Genomic DNA, 21793 nt, shown 5'->3' on the forward strand with positions numbered 1-21793 from the left:
AACCTGAGTGTGGCTTCATCTTAACAGTAGAGGAAGCCATCGGTGGCTTCATCTTGACTCATTTGTTTTGTTTCCTGTTCGTTTCCATGGATGCTGCCTGACATGATGAGTTCCTGCAGCATTTTGTGTATGTTACCTGAAGTCATGTTCACTCTACATCTGCCACCTTCAGAGCCTCTCAACCTTCCCTATCCTAAAGGAAAATATCATACTGTATAATCTTCTTCACAATTGCTCTCATAAATCATCTTGTGCTTTGAATATCTTCCAATGATTTTATACCCTTTCTAAAAACATGGAGAGCAGATCTGTGTAATGTGCAGCATGATTTATGATGTGTGTGGTCTGAATCTACTGTACAGTATATGCCTGTGATGCTGCTGCAAGCATATTTTTCCTTGCTTTGTACCTGACCGCACTTGTGCATTTGACATTAAACTTGACTTGGATTCAATGCAAATACGTATTTCTGATTGCTACTGTACATCCATAGAATGAACTGGATGTTTTGTTGTCATTCATTCTGCCATCCTATGCTGCCGCTTTCAAAATTCTGTTTCCCTGGAATACTCTGCACTTGTGAACATTCACTTTACTTCACAAGTGTTGATGAACATCTTTTTTTCCTTCCAATAGTATCATGCCATATTTATTAAAATTAAATTCATTTGCTGTGTAGTTGCTGAGTTTAAATGACCCGATATTGCATGCTTTCTCAGTGTTAGCTGCTCCTTACAGTTAGATGTTGTGGCACTATTGTTAACATAAAATTATAAGTGCATAATACTATTCAGCACAATTTCCTTGTGAAACATGGCGTCTCCTCTTTCTCCAATCTGAGTAGTCACTCTTCATGGCTGTTCCCTGCTTTTCAATGTATTTTAGCTAATTTATTATCAACAAAGCTAATCTACCCCTGAATCCATGTGCTGTATTCTTTAATATAAGCCTGTTATGTAAAACATTTTGGAAAAAGTCCAGGAATATCATCATCCTTCTGGCACAAATCAAGAAGTGTGTATTCATTTGAAGAGCACAATATGGATGTCTTGTGTAGTGCTCTTCCAGATTCCTAACAAGATTTTCTAGAGACAGCAAAATCAGAGACAATTTTGCAGGCAGAAAGGCAATCATTAAACTGCCAGTAAAACAGTGGTTAACACGAGGGTAGAGCTATTAGAGGTATTCTCTCAATAACCTTGGTTTAGTTCTGACTTCCAATACAGCTTGTGTGGAATTTGCACCTTCTCTCTGTGATCCTGAGTGTTCCAGTTTCCCCCGATGTTACAGACACGCAGGTTGTGAAGTTAATCAAACTATAAATTGCCAGCACAAGAGGAATCTGGTCATTCATGGAATCAGAATCAGAATTTATCATCATCGGCATGAATCGTGAAATTTGTTAACTTTGCAGCAGCATTTCAATGCGATACACAATACAGAAACAAAATAATAAGTCAATCAATTACAGTAAATGTATATTGAATTGATTAAAAATCATGCAAAAACAGAAATAATATATCTTTTAAAAGTGAGGTAATGTCCAAGGATTCAATGTCTATTTAGGAATTGGATGACAGAGGGGAAGAAGCTGTTCCTGAATCGCTGAGTGTGTGCCTTCAGGCTTCTGTATCTCCTACCTGATGGTAACAGTGAGAAAAGGGCATGCCCTGGGTGCTGGAGGTCCTTAATAATGGACGCTGCCTTTCTGAGACACCGCTCCCTAAAGACGTCCTGGGTACTTTGTGGGCTAGTACCCAAGATGGAGTGGACTAAACTTACAACCCTCTGCAGCTTCTTTCGGTCCATACCAGACAGTGATGCAGCCTGTCAGAATGCTCTCCACAGTACAACTATAGAAGTTTTTGAGTGGTTTGGTTGACATCCCAAATCTCTTCAAACTCCTAATGAAGTATAGCCACTGTATAGCTGCATTGTTATGTTGGGACCAGGTTAGGTCCTCTGAGATCTTGACACCCAGGAACTTGAAATTGCTCACTCCCTCCACTTCTGATCCCCCTATGAGGATTGGCAAGTGTTCCTTCATCTTACCCTTCCTGAAGTCCACAATCAACACTTTTGTCTTGCTGATGTTGAGTGCCAGGTTTTTGCTGCGACACCACTCCACTAGTTGGTTTATCTCGTTCCTGTACGCCCTCTTGTCACCTGCTGAGATTCTACCAACAATGGTTGTATCATCAGCAAATCTGTAGATGGTATTTGAGCTATGCCTAGCCACACTGTCATGGGAACAAAATAAGCACACAACACACAGAATGAGAACAAAATTCATTGTTCCTCCCTTTTTATCCCTGGAGTCACCAAAATAACAGGTTTTGAGTCATATGTCAGCCAGATTAGAGAATAAGACATAGGAGAAGAGTTAGGCCATTCATCCCATCGTGTTGCTCCACCATTTCATTATGGCTGATCCATTCCCCTCTCAACCCTATTCTCCTACCTTCTCCCTGTAACCTTTCATGCCCTGTGTAATCAAGAACCTATCAACTTCCACCTTAAATACACCCAGTAACCTGGCCTCCATAGCTACCTGTGGCAAAGCATTCCACAGATTTTCCACCCTCTTACACAATAAATTCCTTCTCGTTTCTGTTCTAACTGGACGATCCTCTATTTTGAATCTGTGTCCTCTGGTCCAAGATTCCCCCACAATAGGACACATCCTCTCCACATCCACACTGTCTAGGCATCTCAACAGTCAATAGATTTCAGTGAGATCCCGCACCCTCATTCCTCTAAATTTCAGCGAGTACAGGCCCAGCGCCATCAATTGCTCCTCATACGGTAAACCTTTCTCATTCTTGTGAACCTTCTCCAGTGTCAGCACAACCTTTCTAAGATAAGGGGCCCAAAACTGCTCACAATACTCCAAATGAGGCCTCATTATAAAGCCTCATCATTAAACCCTTACTTTTGTATTCTAGTCCCCTCAAAATAAATGCTAACATTGCATTTGCCTTCCTCACCACTGACTCAAACTGCAAATTATCATTTGGAAATTCTGCACAATGATTCTCAAGTCCCTCTGTGCCTCAGTTTTTTTTTCAATTTTCTCCCTGCTTGGAAAATAGTCCAGGCCTTTATTCCCGCTATCAAATTGCATGACCATACACTTACTGGCACTGTATTCCATCTCCACTCTCCTAATCTGTCTCAGTCCTTCTGCAGCCTCCCTGCTTCCTCAACACTACCTGCTCCTCCACCTATCTTCCTACCATCAGCAAACTTGGCCATAAAACCTTCAATTCCAACAATGTCAAAAGCAGTAGTTCCAACACCAACCCCTGTGGAACAGCACTACTCACCAGCTGCCAATCAGAGAAGGCTCCCTTTATTTCCACTCTCTGACTCCTGCCAATCAGCCAATTCTCTATCTATGCTAGTATCTTTCCTGTAATACCACGGGCTCCTGCAATGTTAAGCAGCTTCATATACAGCACATTGTCAAGGGTCTTCTGAAAATCCAAGTATACAACATCCATCAATTTTCCTTTGTCTATTCAGCTTGTTATTTATTCAAAGAATTCCAACAGATTTGTCAGGCAATATTTTCCCTTCAGGAAACCATGCTGATGTTGGCATATTTTACATGTGTATCTAAGTACCCAAAACCACATCCTTAACAATCGACTCCAGCATCTTCCCAGCCACTGAGCTCAGACTAACTGACCTATAGTTTCCTTCTTCCTTTCTTGAAGAGTGAAGTGACACTAGCATTGTTCTGGAGGACTGGAAATTTGCAAGAATCTATTAACTCATGAAAAATCATTACTAATGCCTCTACAGTCCCTTCATCCACTTCTTTCAGAAACTTGGGTGTAGTCCATCTGCTCCAGGTGACTTATTCAGACTTTTCAGGCTTCCCAAGCACCTTATCCCCGCTAATAACAACTGCACTCATTTACATAACGTAAGAACATAAGAGATAGGAGCAGGAGTAGGCCAATCGGCCCCTCAAGCCTGCTCCGCCATTCAACAAGATCATGGCTGATCCAATCTTAACTCTAGTTTTCACCGAATCCCACAAGGCAACAGTGCCAACCAACAGGGCACCATGCCGCCCATTTTATTTTATTATTCATCCCGCCCAAACCCATGTGATCACCCGGGGAAAAAACAAACCGAGTTGCCAATTGAGGAGAAAAAGTCTGGAAAATTCCTCTCCGACCCATCCAGGCTATCGAAAACTGGTCCAGGAGATCACATGGTTGATCTAAACCTAGCCTCATGTCCACTTACCTGCTCGCTCACCGTATCCCCTAATGCCATTTTTATCCAGGAAAATGTCTATCTCCGTTTTGAATTTATTGAGTGTAGTAGCTTCCACAGCTCTCTGGGGCAGTAAATTCCACAGCCCCACCACCCTCTGAGTGAAGAAATTTCTCCGCATCTCAGTCCTGGAACGGCATCCCCTTATTTTAAAATTATGCCCCCTAGTCCTAGTTTCACCCATCATTGGGAACATTCTCCCTGCATCCACCCGATCGAGCCCCTTCACAATCTTATATGTTTCAATAAGATCGCCTCTCATTCTTCTGAACTCAAATGAGTAGAGTCCTAATCTACTCAACCTCTCATCATACATCAACCCACCCATCCCCGGAATTAACCTAGTGAACCTTCTCTGCACTGCCTCGAGAGCCAGTATGTCCTTTCTTAAATATGGACACCAGAACTGCACGCAATACTCCAGGTGTGGTCTCACCAATACCCGGTACAACTGCAGTAAGACCTCCCTGTTCCTTTACTCCATCCCCCTAGCAATAAAAGCCAGCATTCCATTGGCCTTCTTGACCACCTGCTGCACTTGCATACTAACTTTTTGTGTTTCCTGCACCAGGACCCCCAGATCCCTTTGCACAGAAGCACTTTCCAGTTTCTCTCCATTTAGATAATAACTTGCTCTATTATTTTTCCTGCCTAAGTGCAAGACCTCACACTTGTCAGTATTATATTTCATCTGCCAAATGTCTGCCCAATCACTCAGTCTATCTATGTCCCCCTGCAGGGTTTCAATGTCCTCCGCACTCATTACACTCCCTCCCATCTTTGTGTCATCAGCAAACTTCGATACGTTGCACTTAGTCCCTTTCTCCAAATCATTAATATAGATTGTAAAGAGTTGGGGTCCCAACACCGACCCCTGTGGAACACCACTAGTCACCAACTGCCAGTCTGAGAATAAACCATTTATCCCAACTCTCTGTTTTCTGTTAGAAAGCCAATCCTCCACCCATGCCAGAATATTATCCCCAATCCCATGACTTTTTACTTTAAGTAATAACCTTTGGTGTGGCACCTTGTCAAATGCCTTTTGGAAGTCCAAATACACCACATCCACTGGTTCCCCTTTATCTACCCTATATGTTATGTCCTCAACGAACTCCAACAAATTTGTCAAACATGACTTCCCTTTTGTAAAGCCATGCTGACTTTGTCCTATTAAGCTATGTTTATCCAAGTGCCCGTTACTGTTTCCTTAATTATCGATTCCAACATTTTGCCAACCACAGATGTTAGGCTAACTGGCCTATAATTCCCAGCCTTCTGTCTATTGCCCTTTTTAAATAAAGGAGTTACATTAGCATTTTTCCAATCTGCCGGGACCATTGCCGAGTCCAGCAAGTTTTGAAAAATTATCACTAATGCATCCACAATCCCGACCACCACTTCCCTTAAGACCCTAGGTTGCAAGCCATCCGGTCCAGGGGATTTATCCACCTTCAGTCCCATTAATTTATCAAGTACCATTTCCTTGGTGATTTGAATCGTAGTTAGCTTCTCTCCCCCTAGAGCCCCCTGTTTATCCAGTGTTGGGATATTTTGAGTGTCGTCTACTATAAAAACTGATACAAAATATTTGTTCAGCGTTTCCGCCATCTCCATGTCCCCTACCATTAATTTCCCGGTCTCATCTTCTAGGGGACCAACATTTACTTTAGCACCCTTTTTTTTTTTATGTAACTATAAAAACTCTTACTATCTGCTTTTATGTTTTTCGCCAATTTACTTTCATAATCTATCTTCCCCTTCTTAATCAATCTTTTTGTTATTTGCTGCTGATCTTTAAAAGCTTCTCGATCTTCAATCTTCCCACTAGATTTAGCTACCTTATATAACTTTCTTTTTAGTCGTATACTTTGCTTTATTTCTTTACTTAGCCTCTTTATTTCTTTATTTCTGTCCCTAACACTCTTGAACTTCCAGCATACTGCTAGTGCCTTCCACAGTACAGACTGATGTAAAATACTTATTCAGTTCATCTGCCATTTCCTTGTCCCTTCTTTCTACCTCTCCAGCAGTCTAAAATCTACTCTCACCTCTCTTTTACTCTTTGTATAACCTCTTTGATATTTTTGGCTAGCTTACCTTTATATTTAATTCCCCCCCACCCCATGACTTTTTTAGTTGCCTTCTGTTGCTTTTTAAAAGTTTCCCAATCCTCTAACTTCCCACTAACTTTTGCTCTATTTTTCTGCCCTCTCATTTGCTTTTATGTTGGTTTTGACTTCCTTTATCAGCCATGGTTGCATCAGCCTGACTTTAGAATACTACTTCTTTTTGGAAATATAGCTGTCCTGTGCCTTCTGAATTGCTCCCAGAAACTCCAGCCATTGTTGCTCTGTTGAGTTGTTTCTCTCTATAACTCTATGGCAAACTCTTTATTGGCGTGGATAGATAACTTTTAAACATTGAAGATGTTTGGATTTTCTCCCCGTTTAGAAAATAATCTGCACATTTATTTCTACTACCAAAGTGCATGACCATGCATTTTCCAACAATGTATTTCATTTGCCACTTTCTTGCCCATTCTCCTAATCGGTCTTGTGTGAAGTGGTTAATTTCGGTAGGTAAAATTTGAAGCCAGAATATAGTATTAATGTAAGACTGTTGGCAGTGTGGAGGATCTTGGGTTTGTGTCCACAGAACACTCAAAGCTGCTTCTCAGGTTGACAGTGTTGTTAAGAAGGTGTGTTGGCCATCATCAGCTGCGGGATTAAGTTCAGGAACGGTGAGGTGATGTTACAGCTATATAAGACCTTGGTTAGACCCCACTTGGAGTACTGTGTTCAGTTCTGGTCACCTCACTATAGGAAGGATGTAGATACTATAGAAAGTGAGCAGAGAAGATCTACAAGATATTGCCTGGATAGGTTGAGTGAACTTGATCTTTTTTCCTTGGGGTGACAGAAGATAAGAGGTGACCTGATAGAGGTGCATAAGATGATGAGGGACATTGATTGTGTGGATAGCCAGAGGCTTTTTCCCAGGGCTGAAAAGGCTAACACGAGGGGGCATAGTCTTAAGGTGTTTGGAGGCAGGTACAAGGGAGATGTCAGAGGTAAGTTTTTCACACAGAGAGTGGTGGGTGCATGGAACACACTGCCAGTGAAAGTGGTAGAGGCGAATACAATAGGGACATTTAAGACATTCTTAGATAGGTAAATGGAGCTTAGAAAAATAGAGGGCAATGCGCTGGGGAAATTCTAGGCAGTTTCTAGAGCAGGTTACATGGTCGGCACAACATTGTGGGCCGAATGGCCTGTTCTGTGCTGTAGATTTCTATGTTCCTAATCAAATCTGTTTTATATACATCACCCATTACAGAATAGCCTTTTCCGTAGTGGACTCAACCACAAGCTGCTCTAAAATGTCAATTCATAGGCATTCTATAAATTGTTTCTCTCTTAGAATCCAAATACAGCACCAGTTTCATTTTTCCCAATGTACCTGCATAGTGAAATCTCCTATGACATCATACCATTGCCCTTTTAACATCCCTTTTCTATCTTCCATTGTAATTTGTAGCCCACATCCTGGCTACTGTTCAGACATCTGTGTTTATCTCCCATCGGAAACTAGAGAAAATCTGCAGATGCTGGAAATCCAAGCAACACACACAAAATGCTGGAGGATATCAGCAGTCTGTACTCTTTTCCATTTCTGCTGCCTGGCCTGCTGAGTTCCTCCAGCAGCTTGTGTGTGTTGCATAACTCCCATCAGGGTCTTTTCACCCTTACCATTTCTTAACCCTACCTACAGGAATTCTACATTTTCCTATGATACCTCCTTCTGAGGATTTGATTTCACTTTTTACCAGCAGAGCCACCCCACCCCCTCCATCTATCTGCCTGTCTTTTTGATACAATGTGTGTCCTTGGATGTTAAGCTCCCAACTATGATCTTCTTTCAGCCACAACTCAGTGATGCCAACAACATCGTGCCTGTCAATCTCTAACTGTGCTACAAGATCATCACCTTATTCCATATACTGCTTGCGTTCAGATATAACACTTTCAGTCCTGTATTAGCAGTGTTTTTAAATTTTGTCTCTTGTACAGAGAAGGTTGTCCATTCACAGTTCAAATCCTTCTTCAATCTTAAATAGCCTTCCAGTTTTCATGCCATTACTCCACTACATTCCTAAATCCAATTGCAACGTCAGATTGCTGTGGTATATTGTTTAACTTGTAATACCATACGAACTTCAAGGCACAGTGCATCTCAGACAAAAATGAAGAAAGGAAGTATTAAGAGGATGTTATCTAACAGAAGAGATCGTCACTGAGGATCACCTCGTTGTGATGAAATGTTACCAATCTGAAACACTTGTCCTGTTTTCTAAAACATTGATGGGCCTGACCCGATGAGTCTGCCGCACTTTTTGTTGCAATTCAGACTTCTCCAACAATTGCAGTCTTTTTTGCTCTTTTGCCACCAAAGGTATTATGTATATTGTAGCAAGTTGCTACCCTGTATGTATGCCCACAAGAAAATGAATCTCATGATGTATATGTACTTTGATACTAAAATTTAATTTGAACTTTGGAAAATATTAACAAAAATTACATTTTTGCAGAGCCAGGAAGAAAAATAGATGAATTGTGTTTCAGCAAGGCATCTATTTATCATGCTTTAGTTATTTTAAGTTTGACAATCTGGTATCCTTGCTGACAATTAAACTGTCAAAATGATTTGTTTTGGCAAAGAGTCTGGAAAAAGTGCAGGAGAGCAGACCTGCTACCAGCTGGGGCACAGATGGATTAGCATAATGACTTTCTACCTGTGAAAACTTGATTTAAATTCAGGCGAGATTAAATGAAATAATGTAGAAATCATAACACTGGAACAGAACCAGCCTATGGATTAAATTCCTTGTGAGCAGTGGCACTGGGTAGAAACAGGATTTAACATCACATCATAAGTAGTTGTACCCAATACTCATTTTCCCTCAGTGACGTGGATGAAGGAAAAGTTTCTAAGATATTTAAGTATTTATACATGTTCTCCTGCATTTCCTAATTCCAACTGACTTATCTATATCCCATTGTATATCTTATTTCTCCTGTTCTCTGCTCTTAATATCTTGGAGTTAACTGTGTATCAGTGTATATCCATTAATGAATTCTGTGTCTGTTGTCTTCTCATAATTCTACACACCTCTTGCAAATGAATTATAATTATCTTCCGATGGAAACAGCCAAAATTCTTCAATACTTGCTGAGGTTGAGAATTCTTATCATTTGACTATCCAGCATGAAATTAATTTTGTCAATTTATATGTGTTCCTAGGCAATGTGAGAGGAAGTATTTGTTTTTGACTGCCAGTAAAGTGGACATCCTGATATTTGAAAATGCATTAAAGCAGGCAGACTTGGTCAAGAGGTTCAGCTGTCATTCAGGCCAAACAACAGAATTAGGAAGAAATGTGATCTAAGTGATTTTGACTGTGGAATGATTGTTGGCGCCATACGGGGTGGTTTGAGTATCTCAGAATCTACTGATCTCCTGCAATTTTCACACACAGCAGTCTCTAGAGCTTACAGAGAATGATTCGAAAAATTTAAAAAAATCTAGTAAGTGGTGAAAATGCCTTATTAATAAGAGAAGTCGGAGGAGAATAGTCTGACTGGTTCAAGCTGATAGAAAAGAAACAGTAACTCAAATAACCATGCATTTCAACGGTGGTGTGCAGAACATCCCTGAATGCACAACATGTCAGACCTTGAAGTTGTTGGGCTGTGGCAACAGAAGACCACAAAAACACACTCAGTGCCTACTTTATTGGGTATGAAAGAATAAAGCAGCCATTGAGTGTAAGTACCTTGCAGTTCTAATCCCATCTTTGAAACATCTCAACTAAGAACAGAAGATACTGGAAATACTTCCTGGGTTAGTATCTGCGGAGAGTGAGACTGAGCCAGCATTTCAGGTCAGGAGCCCTTCTGCAGAGCTGGGAAGCTTTGTTTTGAGAAGGGCAAACACAAAACTGGAAAATTAATCACCTGAACAAGAAAGAAGTAGGGATGTGTGGTTTAAAGAAAAATGGACATCATAACTACGTTTTTTCCTCATTCTCGATGTAGCATTTGGAAATGGAAAACTCAAGAGTTGGATCAGTACAGCGTGGATGCAGGCCCATCAACTTAACTCATCTTTGCCAACCAGGGAAACGAGCTCAGCTAGTACTATTTGGTCCCTATCCATCTGAACCTTTCCTACCCATCAACCTGTTCAAAATCTTTTAAATGTTGTAACTTTACCTTCCACGACCATTTTTACACCCAGCTCAATCCATCTACTCACCACCCTCTTTATGGAAAAAATTTGCCCCTCATGCTGGCAATCTTTCCCATCTCACCTTATAGCTATGCTCTCTAGTTTTAGACTCTGCTATCCTGCTATCCACCTTATCCATGCCCCTCGTGATTTCATAAACCTGTTTTAGGTCACCCATCATTCTCCTTCTCTCCAGGGAAAGCAGTCACAGCCTATCTAGATTCTACTTATAACTCAAACCATCTAGTCCTGGCATCATCCTTGCCTACCTTTCCTATAGCATGGTGACCAGAAATGCACACAGTGCTCCAAGTGAGGTATTAGCAACGTCTTATACAAGTGACAAGTTTCTACATGCTCTGAGTGTTAAAAAAATAAAGTTAAATACCTTAACTGCCACCCTAAATAGGGTAAATAATTCAGCAAAAATGGTATTGAACTTGGTGTCTCTTAAGATTGCTTTATTTTTCTCCCTTCGGGATATGTATTGATTAAAAATTACGGTATTTTAATCCAGCACATTTAGTTGGCTGAATTAACCATGAGAGAGATCTGAGGAGTGAGGAAGGGAAGAAGGAGAAAGGTGAAGAGGCAGAAATATAAAGAAAAACCTGTTCACATCCTAATATATATTCTTACAAGTCAGACTGCAGTTCATGAATGTGACCAGTGCTCATGAAAGGTTTTTGATCCTTGAATTCCTCTTGAAGTAATTGTATTGTATTTCAGAAATCAAAACCATGCATCGTGCAGAGCCAGTGTCACCACGCTCCGAATCTTTGGACTTCAGGGCTGACCTCCAGCTGGAAATGTGCATCAGTGATGCAGGTCTGATCCCTTTAAAGCCAAGTAAAGCTATTAATTTGGTTGTGAAACAACCACAGCCATAACCAAGCAATGTTTTCTTTCTTTATCTATAGCTGTGATTCCGTCTGCATCTCTTAAATCTATTATGAAAAAGAACAGTGGAAATATCAAATCAAGTGGTTCTTCAGCCAAAAAAAATCTTCAGTTTATTGGGGTAAATGGCGGGTGAGCATTTAATAATGTTAAATAATGTTTTCTGGTCATTCAAGACCTGTGATGTGCAAAAATTCTTGAACAAGGATTTTTGCTTTCAAGTTATGAAACCACATCAAGCGAAGATTCCAACTCATCAGAAGGAGGTGCAGACAGTGACTTGGAAAAGGAAGGTATCAAGAAAGGAAATCAAACCCAGCATACTGTCAACAAAGCAGAATTATCAAAAGATGCAGAGAGAACGAGATGTGAAGAGGTCCATCCATCGTCAAGTAATGCCGCAGTCACTATTACGCAACATTGCACTAAAAGGTACAGTAATTGTTCTGACATTTATGATGATGAAATGTGATTCAAAACTATCAAGCACTGCAAGCAAATGGATGACATAGAACCAGAACCCCAGAGAGTTACCTCACTTCAGTTCTACCTGATATATGTGTGAAATGCTGATCAATCTCAGTTTCCAAGCATTAATTCAAATGATCAGAGGGTGGGGCACAAGTTACACTATTAATGGTGAGCGGGTGTGCATCTTTGACAGGACAAAATCAGACCGAAAGACAACTTCCTGGAAGGATGTGGAGAAGCTGAATAAAGGCCAATAATAGAATCAGTCCGGTTCTGATCATGCATGTTAACTCCTTTAACATGCCTATATTACATTATTGAAGCATTACAGACTGAGTAATAGAACAATCTGCACACAGATTGTTCAGATCATGCAAACAACCTGCAAATTTTGTTCCTCAGCTGTTTCATTGGATTCTTTCCTTCCCCACTTGGAAACATGGATAATTCACCTTACATTTCTAAATTGAAGCAATTTGGATAGGTTATTAATGGTATCTGCCATAGGCTGTCGTACAAACATGACTGTTCATAGAACAACAACTTGGTCCTAAATGCAAGCTCACCATTGGCAACCATGCCATGAGCAAGTTAAAGTGGTTGATTAGATCGGTTTTAACCCTGAGAAAAGGATAACACTGAACCAGTGATTAAGTCCTGTCCAGAAAGTGGCCAGTGATGAGTTATGGGGAACCTGAAAAATGGGAGAGAGTGTGCATCAGTGATGAATTCCTTTCCCCAAGAGCTGCAGAGTTGGTACAACTGACTTCTTAGATTAAGATCAACTAATTTTTCCATTTGCCATGGCCATGAGGAGAGATGGAATGGATGCCGGTCAGTCAAGCGCTTATGGAATGCTAACATAGTCGAGGGCCTTGATAGACATTTCCTCTCCTTATATACAGTACTCTTAGGCACATATTTATGGCCAGGGTGCCTAAGACTTCTGCACAGGACTGTATTTGTCAGTGTGGAGCAGAGAGCAAATTTGGAAATCTGGCAGGAGCAAAAGATGTTGGGACCAACGAGGGTGGAGCACCGCAGAAGGGGTGAGGGACAGACGGCAGAGGAAAAGTGCCAGGGGTGGGGGGGATAGTGCAGGTGCAGAAACAACCAGTCCTGAGACACCAAGCAAGGTCATTTGATTTCAAACAATTTGGTTTTTGACTATTACAAAATGTCTCACTAACATCCTGCTCCCTCCCTTCCCCTTTTCCCAACCATGATTCCACTCTCCCTGTCCCCTTCCCACTCTCAGTCCACAATAGAGACCCATATCAGAATCAGATCTGATATTCTGATATCGTAACCAGATGACTCTGGTCCTGATCCTTTTCTGGAATTTTGTGGTATGCGAGACCATTACAGACTGTCCAATTCTAGCCCGTGTGTAATAAGATAAGCTTGTACGTATACATACTGTACATCAAATTTATGACCATTACACCGGCTTGATTGGGTAAAGTTATCAGATCATGTGCCCATTCCACTATAATTAACGCAGTTTAGTTTGTCTTGCTCTTGTCAGGCATGAATCAAAGCCAAGCTTACACTTGGTTTGTCAAAACCTGAAGCTTCACCTCAGCGAGTTGGGAACCACAGAAGACAAAGGCGTGGTACGGTATTTTTCCTCTTTTATGTTTAATTGCTTGAGTCAAAGCAGAATGCATTAAATATTTAACTAATGATTAAACATTGCAGTTGAAAATGATGAATCATGATGAGTTCATTGTCCACTGTGGTAATAAGGCCCACAAAGGTTCAAGGTTTAACCCTTGTTTTGGGTTGTTATTACCTTTGTACTGAATTTTGAAGAGGTTTGAATGACGTTAGTCCCTGGCAAATCCATTCAGATCCTGTCAAATGAGGTAAATCTACTGAATTCATCTGTTGGCAGCCAACAAACTTATTTTGCCATTACCACTGGCTCCAGGTGAACCATCTGGGAGGAACTTGAGGCACAGACAGCTCTCTCAAGCCAAATGCAAAAGTGGGTAAAGTCATTGTTTCTAAGTTATAATCAAGTAGGAATGTTATAAAAATCAGACTTCACAGGATTCACAGTTCCTGTTGCCACTCAATAATCCAGAATATAAATAGTAAAACTTGAAGGACAACAAGATTAGGCTGAGCTGTGATATTGGTAACTGTTAAGTGCCTTTGACATCTTTAAACCTGCGTATTACTATTACCTTGGCTGATTCATTTCATCTTCTTGCCCTTCTCTTTTGGGACACCTCTTAAAATCTACCCCTCTGACCAAGGCCTGCTTTATGACCCCCTTAATGGTTCAGCATATCTTTTTTCTGTGTGATGGAAATCCTGGAGATATGATATATGTGGATCTCTTAGTTGGCAGTTACTCCCCAATGCCATTAGGCTTTACAATTCTACCGCCAGGACTTAAGAACTTTTTAAAAGCTATTATTAATGCTTTTTGAGATAGTGATTTAGATGCATATCATATTTTTTACTGAGTTAAGTATTGTATGTAATTAGTTTTGCTACAACAAGTGTATGGGACATGGGAAAAGAGTTGAATTTCCCCATGGGGATGAATAAAGTATCTATCTATCTATCTATCAGTATGGTATTGGCCCAGATACTGAGGCATCAAAAAAAAAACATCATAGCTTGCAAAGCTAAAAGAGTAAGTCTTGATGGTACTTGGATGACAGTTTAAAAATGAGTGTTGCTGGATTATTGTCAAATTTCAACTGTTTTAATGGACAAGATAGTCATGTTTACAACATGTGACTCCAACCAAATACGGCAACTGTAATTTCCTATTGAACAGCCAGAAATTTTGCTTAGAACTATGATATTGCAACCACTCCCCACCTCAACTTCTTTGGAACCACGGAGTGTTGACTGAAGTTTCAAATTTACAAGAAGTTGATAGTTACACTCAGAACTGGCCTGCCATGGTACTTCGCATGCAATTCAGTCAAGGAACACAAACCTTTCTAGATATCCCAGCATTTAGTGTTTCTAAGCAATTAAAAAATGAACTTATTTTTTGGAAGTATTTTCACTAATTTTATAATAAATTATAAATGCTATTATTTTTACTTATCCGAAGTTGTTTAGTAAGTTTGGGGTGGTAACTGGGTGTGATCTCTCAAGTTAATGCTGAGGATAGAACTCGTCAATTTTAATCATTAAGGCATTGCCTTACACTGGCCCTCCCCAGTCTGTATGGAGCCAATTTTGCATTGTAAGATTTTGCTAAGTTACAGGCAAGTGTGAATATCAAAGGCAAGTGACTGATTTGCATGGTGACTGTTAAAGTGCTCTGAAAATCTCTAGGACCACCATCTTACAACTGCCATGATTTTCAATAAGTATGACCTTGTATTGATTAGTTGCATCCTAAGAATTAATACAAAATATGAACTTGATCTATAATGTCCGTGGTGTAATTTTGAGTCATAAGGAAAGTAAATTTGGCAGTTTATTTGTCATAACTAAGCCTCAAAATCAGCAGTGATATAAGTGACCTGTAAATCTTTTGATTGGCAGACAAGGTGTTGACTAAGACCTTGTCTTTTTCCAAATTGTGTCATGGAATTTCTTGAAAATTCTGAAGAGCACGCAGGCTCTCACCTTAATGTTACTTCAAAACGTCAATCACCAGCATTAACGTTCCCTCATGTTAGCAGGACGTGAACATAAAACCTTTCATTTCAGGGGCAAAAACAGCCCTTTCCGGGACGAAGGAGATGTTTTCCTTTTTTAAGCAAAGGGGCTTCCCTTCGTCCACCATCAACTCTGCTCTCAAACGCATCTCTCCCATTTCCCGCACATCTGCCCTCACCCATCCACCCGCCACCCCACTCGGGATAGGGTTCCCCTTGTCTTTACCTACCACCCCACCAGCCTCCAGGTCCAACATATAATTCTCCGTAACTTCCGCCACCTCCAACGGGATCCCACTACCAAACACATTTTTCCCTCCCCTCCTCCTTTCTGCTTTTCGCAGGGATCGCTCCCTACGCGACTCCCTTGTCCACTCGTCCCCCCCATCCCTTCCCACCGATCTCCCTCCTGGCACTTATCCTTGTAAACGGAACAAGTACTTCACCTGTCCTTACGCTTCCTCCTTCACCACCATTCAGGGCCCCAGACAGTCCTTCCAGGTGAGGCGACACTTCACCTGTGAGTCGGCTGGTGTGGTATACTGCATCCGGTGCTCCCGGTGTGGCCTTTTCCTACGCTCGGTCCGCCAGAGAAAGCAGGATCTCCCAGTGGCCACACATTTTAATTCCACATCCCATTCCCATTCTGATATGTCTATCCATGGCCTCCTCTATTGTCAAAATGAATCCAAACTCAGGTTGGAGGAACAACACCTTATATACCGGCTGGGTAGCCTCCAACCTGATGTCATGAACATTGACTTCTCTAACTTCCGTTAATGCCCATCCTTCCCTTCTTACCCCATCCCTGACATATTTAGTTGTTTGCCTGTTCTCCATCTCCCTCTGGTGCTTCCCCCCCTTTCTTTCTCCTGAGGCCTCCCATCCCATAATCCTTTCCCTTCTCTAGCTCTGTATCACTTTCGCCAATCACCTTTCCAGCTCTTAGCTTCATCCCACCCCCTCCGGTCTTCTCCTATCATTTCGCATTTCCCCCTCCCCCCTCTACTTTCAAATCTCTTACTATCTTTCCTTTCGGTTAGTCCTGACGAAGGGTCTCGGCCCGAAACGTCGACATCGCTTCTCCCTATAGATGCTGCCTGGCCTGCTGTGTTCTACCAGCATTTTGTGTGTGTTGTTGATTGAATTTCCAACATCTGCAGATTTCCTCGTGTTTGCTCCTTGCTGTAAGATGTGGTCTTTATATTGCTTTCTAGGGAGCCACATTTTCAAATCCTTCAGGAGAGAAGGGGAGGAATCTGCAAAGATTAGTGTTTGATAATATTGAAAACATGTTTTTGTTATGATGTTTTGTTCAATGTTCTGTTTCCCCAGAGGCAGAACTTGAGGACAGTTCAATGGGAGTGGTTCCAGATTTCCAGTCAGAAATCTGCAGCTTCGGACAGAGTTCAATGCTTTCTCCAAGAACTTCAAGAAATGTCACCAGATCTACTTCACTTTATTGTGAATTTGGCAGATGACAATCAGAACACTGCTCTCCATTACAGTATCTCCCACTCCAACTTTCACATCGTGAAACTCCTACTGGACACAGGTACAAAGAGATGTTTTATTTTGAAGGGCTGAAGTATAGAAGCAGTTTATCTACAGAAAAAAATCCCTTAGAAAGACTAGGAGAAATTTGAGGCACTTTTCCCCCAAAATGCTGTTGAGGTGAGGTCCACAAAAAACTTCAGAACTGAGATCAATAGATCCTTGATAGGTTCGGAAAAAAAGGGAGTAGGTAAGTGGAGCTAAAATCAACCTTGAATGGCCAATGGGCACAGAGATCTAAAAGCCTATTATATTGCTACCGCTGTGATTTAAATACTTTGATCCAACAACTGAATCAATGAAAGACCTCATTCTCAACTTTTATATAAAAGTTGCAGTGCAAATGAGAATGATGGGATGTCCACAAGAACAATACAAAACCCATAGTTCAAGTAGTCATCTGGTAAGCCCCATCTGAGACCAATTGGTTCAATAAAACTAAGGCTACGTCCGCACTACGCCGGATAAATCCGTAACCAAAGCTTTTTCTCTTAGTTTTTACCCTCCCTCCACACTAAAACGACGTTTTCATCCCCCGAAACCAAAGCTTTACAGAAACACTTTCCAAAGTGTGTATTTTTGAAAACGCAGGATTGGCTGGATCAGTGAGGACGGGGTAACCGGAGACTTCTGAAAACACTATCAGACGACAGTGTGCTATTTCATTGTTTTCTTGAACGCAACCTAACAATTTCAGAACAAACGGCAACGAGACTGAAGCCAGAAGAATTAGAAATGTACTCACTAAATACTTTGACCCATAACTTACTGAATAAATAAGTATACTCACTTTGCCCGGTTTTCTGTCCTTGTATGAAGGTGGTTTACCTATTTATGTAAGTACTTCTCTGACAATAGATGTGTAACAGCCATTGTAACATTGTATGGAAATACAAGATAACACTGATGCAGACATGTTTTACACATTTAACAAGGGGCTTTATTAATGCAACAGAGTTAGTCAGTTTTTCAATGTTTATCGTCAGCCGGGTCAATCTGTCCGTGAACTCCCTGTCGGTTGCCTCCGTACGCTCCAGTATTTGTTTTTTTTTTACTTTTAAGTTCTCCTGCGCGAGAGCCAACAGCTGTCCGTCGCTTAAGTTTTTCTAGTCTGTAACTACACAAACACGCACTTTCACAGTGAGATTCGACACCAAACATGTCGCTTGTTTTCGGTAGATGTGTCCTGCGCATGCACAGTAGGAGGAGATACCCCGAAACCTCCATTTCAATGTGGACAGAGATATTTTTTAAAAAGCATAGTGTGAACACCTATCGTTTTTACGCAAAACCGGCATTTTCAAAATTATCCGGTCTAGTGTGGATGTGGCCTGAGGAAAGGCACCAGGCATTCTCCTTATTCAGCACCACATTATGTATTTTGCCACCCAGTTGCTGTGAGCGAACCCTCAGATTTTGTGCACATTTACACTCTTTTAAGAGAATGAGAAGAGGAACTTGCTTTACTTTCTGATGAACGTATTGACGTCATCTTGAAATTTCTTGTTGTTGATCAGGTGTGTGCAACGTAGACCATCAGAACAAGGCAGGATACACTGCCACCATGCTCACTTCACTGGCCACCGTTGAAACAGACGACGATGTGGCGGTGGTCATGCAGCTTCTTCGTTTGGGAAATGTCAATGTTCAAGCCAGTCAGGTAATTCATTATGGCAAAATGAATCAACGTATCATTCGCTTCATTGGCCCCAGGTGTTCCCTCTCACTGAAAGGAATTAATTAGCGTGAAGGGTTTTGATGGAGAATATGTTGCAGCCATTACAGCAGTCCTCAGTGAATGAGGCCATGTATTCACTGGCATATTAAAGGGCACAGATTGAAGAAAGGTAATTATATTTTATTCACCGGTAGTGCAGACACAGTTGGAATCATCTATGCAAAATCTGGTCAACTTGCCATTGCAAGGATGTGGGGACTACCAGAGGAAATACTGGAGAGCGGTTAGGAAGAATCAAGGAGATGCAGATATTGATTGTAAAGGCCAGCCAGTGATTCTTGGTCCTAGGGTATCACTGCATTTAGGTGGGATTCTGACTTAGAGGCATTCAGACATAATTCCATGGATGGTAGCTTCTCACTATTGGCTCCTCAACCAAGCACCTACACCAAATAAGGCAGGTTTTATTGAAAGAGAAGTAGAGGTGAAAAGATCATTGATCTAGGGCAGGAGTGTCAAACCCGCGGGCCTTGAGTTTGACATATATGATCTAGGGGATTCTTAAGGAACCATGAAACATAGATCATGATGACGTTTCAGTTTGTCCAGACCCTGAAAAGAAGTAAATTCAAAATTAATTGTCAGAAGCCTTATCACAAACACAACCGACTTTAACACTACGAAATGGGTTTCTTATCCAGACGATGAAGCAAATCATGTTCATTCAAAAGCAGACTGGATGTTTTTTGAAAGAAAACTATGTCACAGAATATATGAGTAACATTATATGTGATGTGTGGCAAGTGCTGCATGCTTAGGAGGAACGATTGACTTTGCGTCTGTGGTTCATGAAGTCGGCTTCCATTAAGGCTATCCTCTCACGGCCCGACAAGTCATCAGGAAAGAGCTGACGGATTATTACATTGGTTAGATGCATGGGTAGCATATGATAACACGAGAAAACGTGATGTATATTTGAGAGGAATAAGTAAGTATTTCAGGCAGGTGGAGCTCATCAGCCTTGGATAACAGCCTGCCTAGAAGAGTAACTTTGATTTTAAACCTCCGCTACCTTGCGGCCATACCCACCCATGGGAAAGGCTTCAGGAGTAAACCCAGAGGAAGAAATCTGGAGCCAGGGTCCCTAAGGTAGTTTGATGTTCTTTACAACTTCTGTGACGACACTGGTGCCAAGCTGTGTTGGCACTTGCCCTTCCCTTGAACTACATCAGTGACGTGGAGAGGGGCCTCCCACTTCACAGGCAACAGCCGGTTCTTCAAATCTTCCTGCCCAGGCTTGCACCCTGGAGAGGACACAGTCCACCAGAGGCACAGACCCACGATCCCCTGGGATCGACAGCTGCCTACTAAGTAAGTATATTTTATTGCCCTTAACAATGCATGCAGCAAGTGAAGCACATTCTCCAAAGTCACCCATGATGAAAGCTTTCCTCAGAGTTTTTAATCGGAATTAACTTATGAAACTGCAGAAAGCTATGTAAAATACACATTAAATTCAACACAGAATTGCCCTGTGGTTGAATATACTAATACTGTTGATTATTGGTGTTAACCAAGATAAGACACACACGCAACACTCCATAACTATGCCATGTAAACAAGAGTAAGCTGTGGCACAATGTCTTAGTAGCAACAAATGATAAACATAATACTTCCTTCAAAATATACCTACTAAATGTTTGCCAATATTACCAGAAACTTCAGACTCATCAATCTTGCTATTTTAAGAGCAAATAAAGAGGGGATGGAGATGGATGTCATTCCACCATAAGCTTCAAATCAAATCAACTTATCCATGAATGAAACTATATAAAACACGGCTTGCATACAGGAAATGATGCTCACACAAAATGAACTGTGCCCCCAGAGGCCAGAACGTGGAACTATTATTGAAATTTAAAAATAAAAGTGGAGCAGAATGATGTGGGTTCATGTAGGAGAGTGATCAAACCCTCTTCACCACCCACCAGACTCAGGATGAATAATATTCTTGGCTGTTGGCATTACCTAGAGCAAAATTCATGTTGCAATGCCACTTTAACCACAATTTTTCCCATAGACTAAACATCTACCCTCCATGTTGAGGACTATTTAGGCTGCAGAATGTAATATCTACAGTCTACCCTGCAGCAGGCTACCAAAGCTTGCAGAGTTTGGCAGCACGAGCCAAAGGAGTGACCTCCACCGGCTGGATGCACAGAAAGTTATCAGGTTCCAGGTTCACTGGGTAACATGGTTATATCATTATGCTTTAAACAGTATTGGTCAAATATTGCAGTTGTCTTCGTCATATTTGCCTAACATTTTGGACTGCAGTATGATGGCTTATCACCTGAACAAATCCAAGGTTGATCAATATAAATGTTAGCAATGTCCACACTGCCAGAATGAACTATGATTTCTAAATAACAGTTAACAAATGGTAGAGAGTTCAACATGCATTCCAGTATTTACATGTAAAGTGCAGAGACATTTAATAATGTGCAACCTTTGATATTGTCAGTTAATTATAGAATATGGATCCAGTTTTGGGACAATACCTTAAGTTTCTTTTCCATAGAGACAATGTGCAAAGAGCTGGAGTTCTGATTTTAGTTAATAGCTATCTTCTGATTAAGCAGAAGAAATTTCTCATGCTGCTCTCTAATATCGTCTCGTCGTTGTCCGAACCCTTAGTGCCCAGGTAGCACATGGGGCCTCCACAAGTTCCTTCCATTTCTGCCGGTCTTTCGCTCTGCTGCTCGCCGTTACCCAGTTCATGCCTACTTCTTTCAGTTCTGCTTCCACAGATCTTCACCACGTCACTTTGGGCCTGCCCCTACTTCGCTTTCCCTGTGGGGTCCACCTTAGTGCTACTTTTGCTAGTTGATCATTTGGCATTCTCATTACATGGCCCAGCCATCTCCATTGTCTTCTTTTCACACAAACTGAGATTGATTCCATATTGCAA

At 41.2% G+C, this 21793-nt stretch overlaps 1 protein-coding gene across 3 annotated transcripts in view; it reads left to right on the plus strand.

Annotated features, from left to right (window-relative positions):
* LOC140737135 (KN motif and ankyrin repeat domain-containing protein 4-like) overlaps positions 1 to 21793 on the plus strand; it is a 103026-nt gene that overhangs the window by 69203 nt on the left and 12030 nt on the right. For all 3 annotated transcript variants that reach the window (XM_073063330.1, XM_073063328.1, XM_073063329.1), the window contains exons 4-9: positions 11311 to 11409; positions 11502 to 11613; positions 11704 to 11913; positions 13481 to 13568; positions 16926 to 17145; positions 18662 to 18804. In XM_073063330.1, the coding sequence (XP_072919431.1) occupies positions 11311 to 11409; positions 11502 to 11613; positions 11704 to 11913; positions 13481 to 13568; positions 16926 to 17145; positions 18662 to 18804 (872 nt within the window). The remainder of the gene's footprint in view (positions 1 to 11310; positions 11410 to 11501; positions 11614 to 11703; positions 11914 to 13480; positions 13569 to 16925; positions 17146 to 18661; positions 18805 to 21793) is intronic.

Source organism: Hemitrygon akajei, chromosome 12 (genome assembly GCF_048418815.1).
Source record: "Hemitrygon akajei chromosome 12, sHemAka1.3, whole genome shotgun sequence".
Classification (NCBI taxonomy): Eukaryota; Metazoa; Chordata; class Chondrichthyes; order Myliobatiformes; family Dasyatidae; genus Hemitrygon; species Hemitrygon akajei.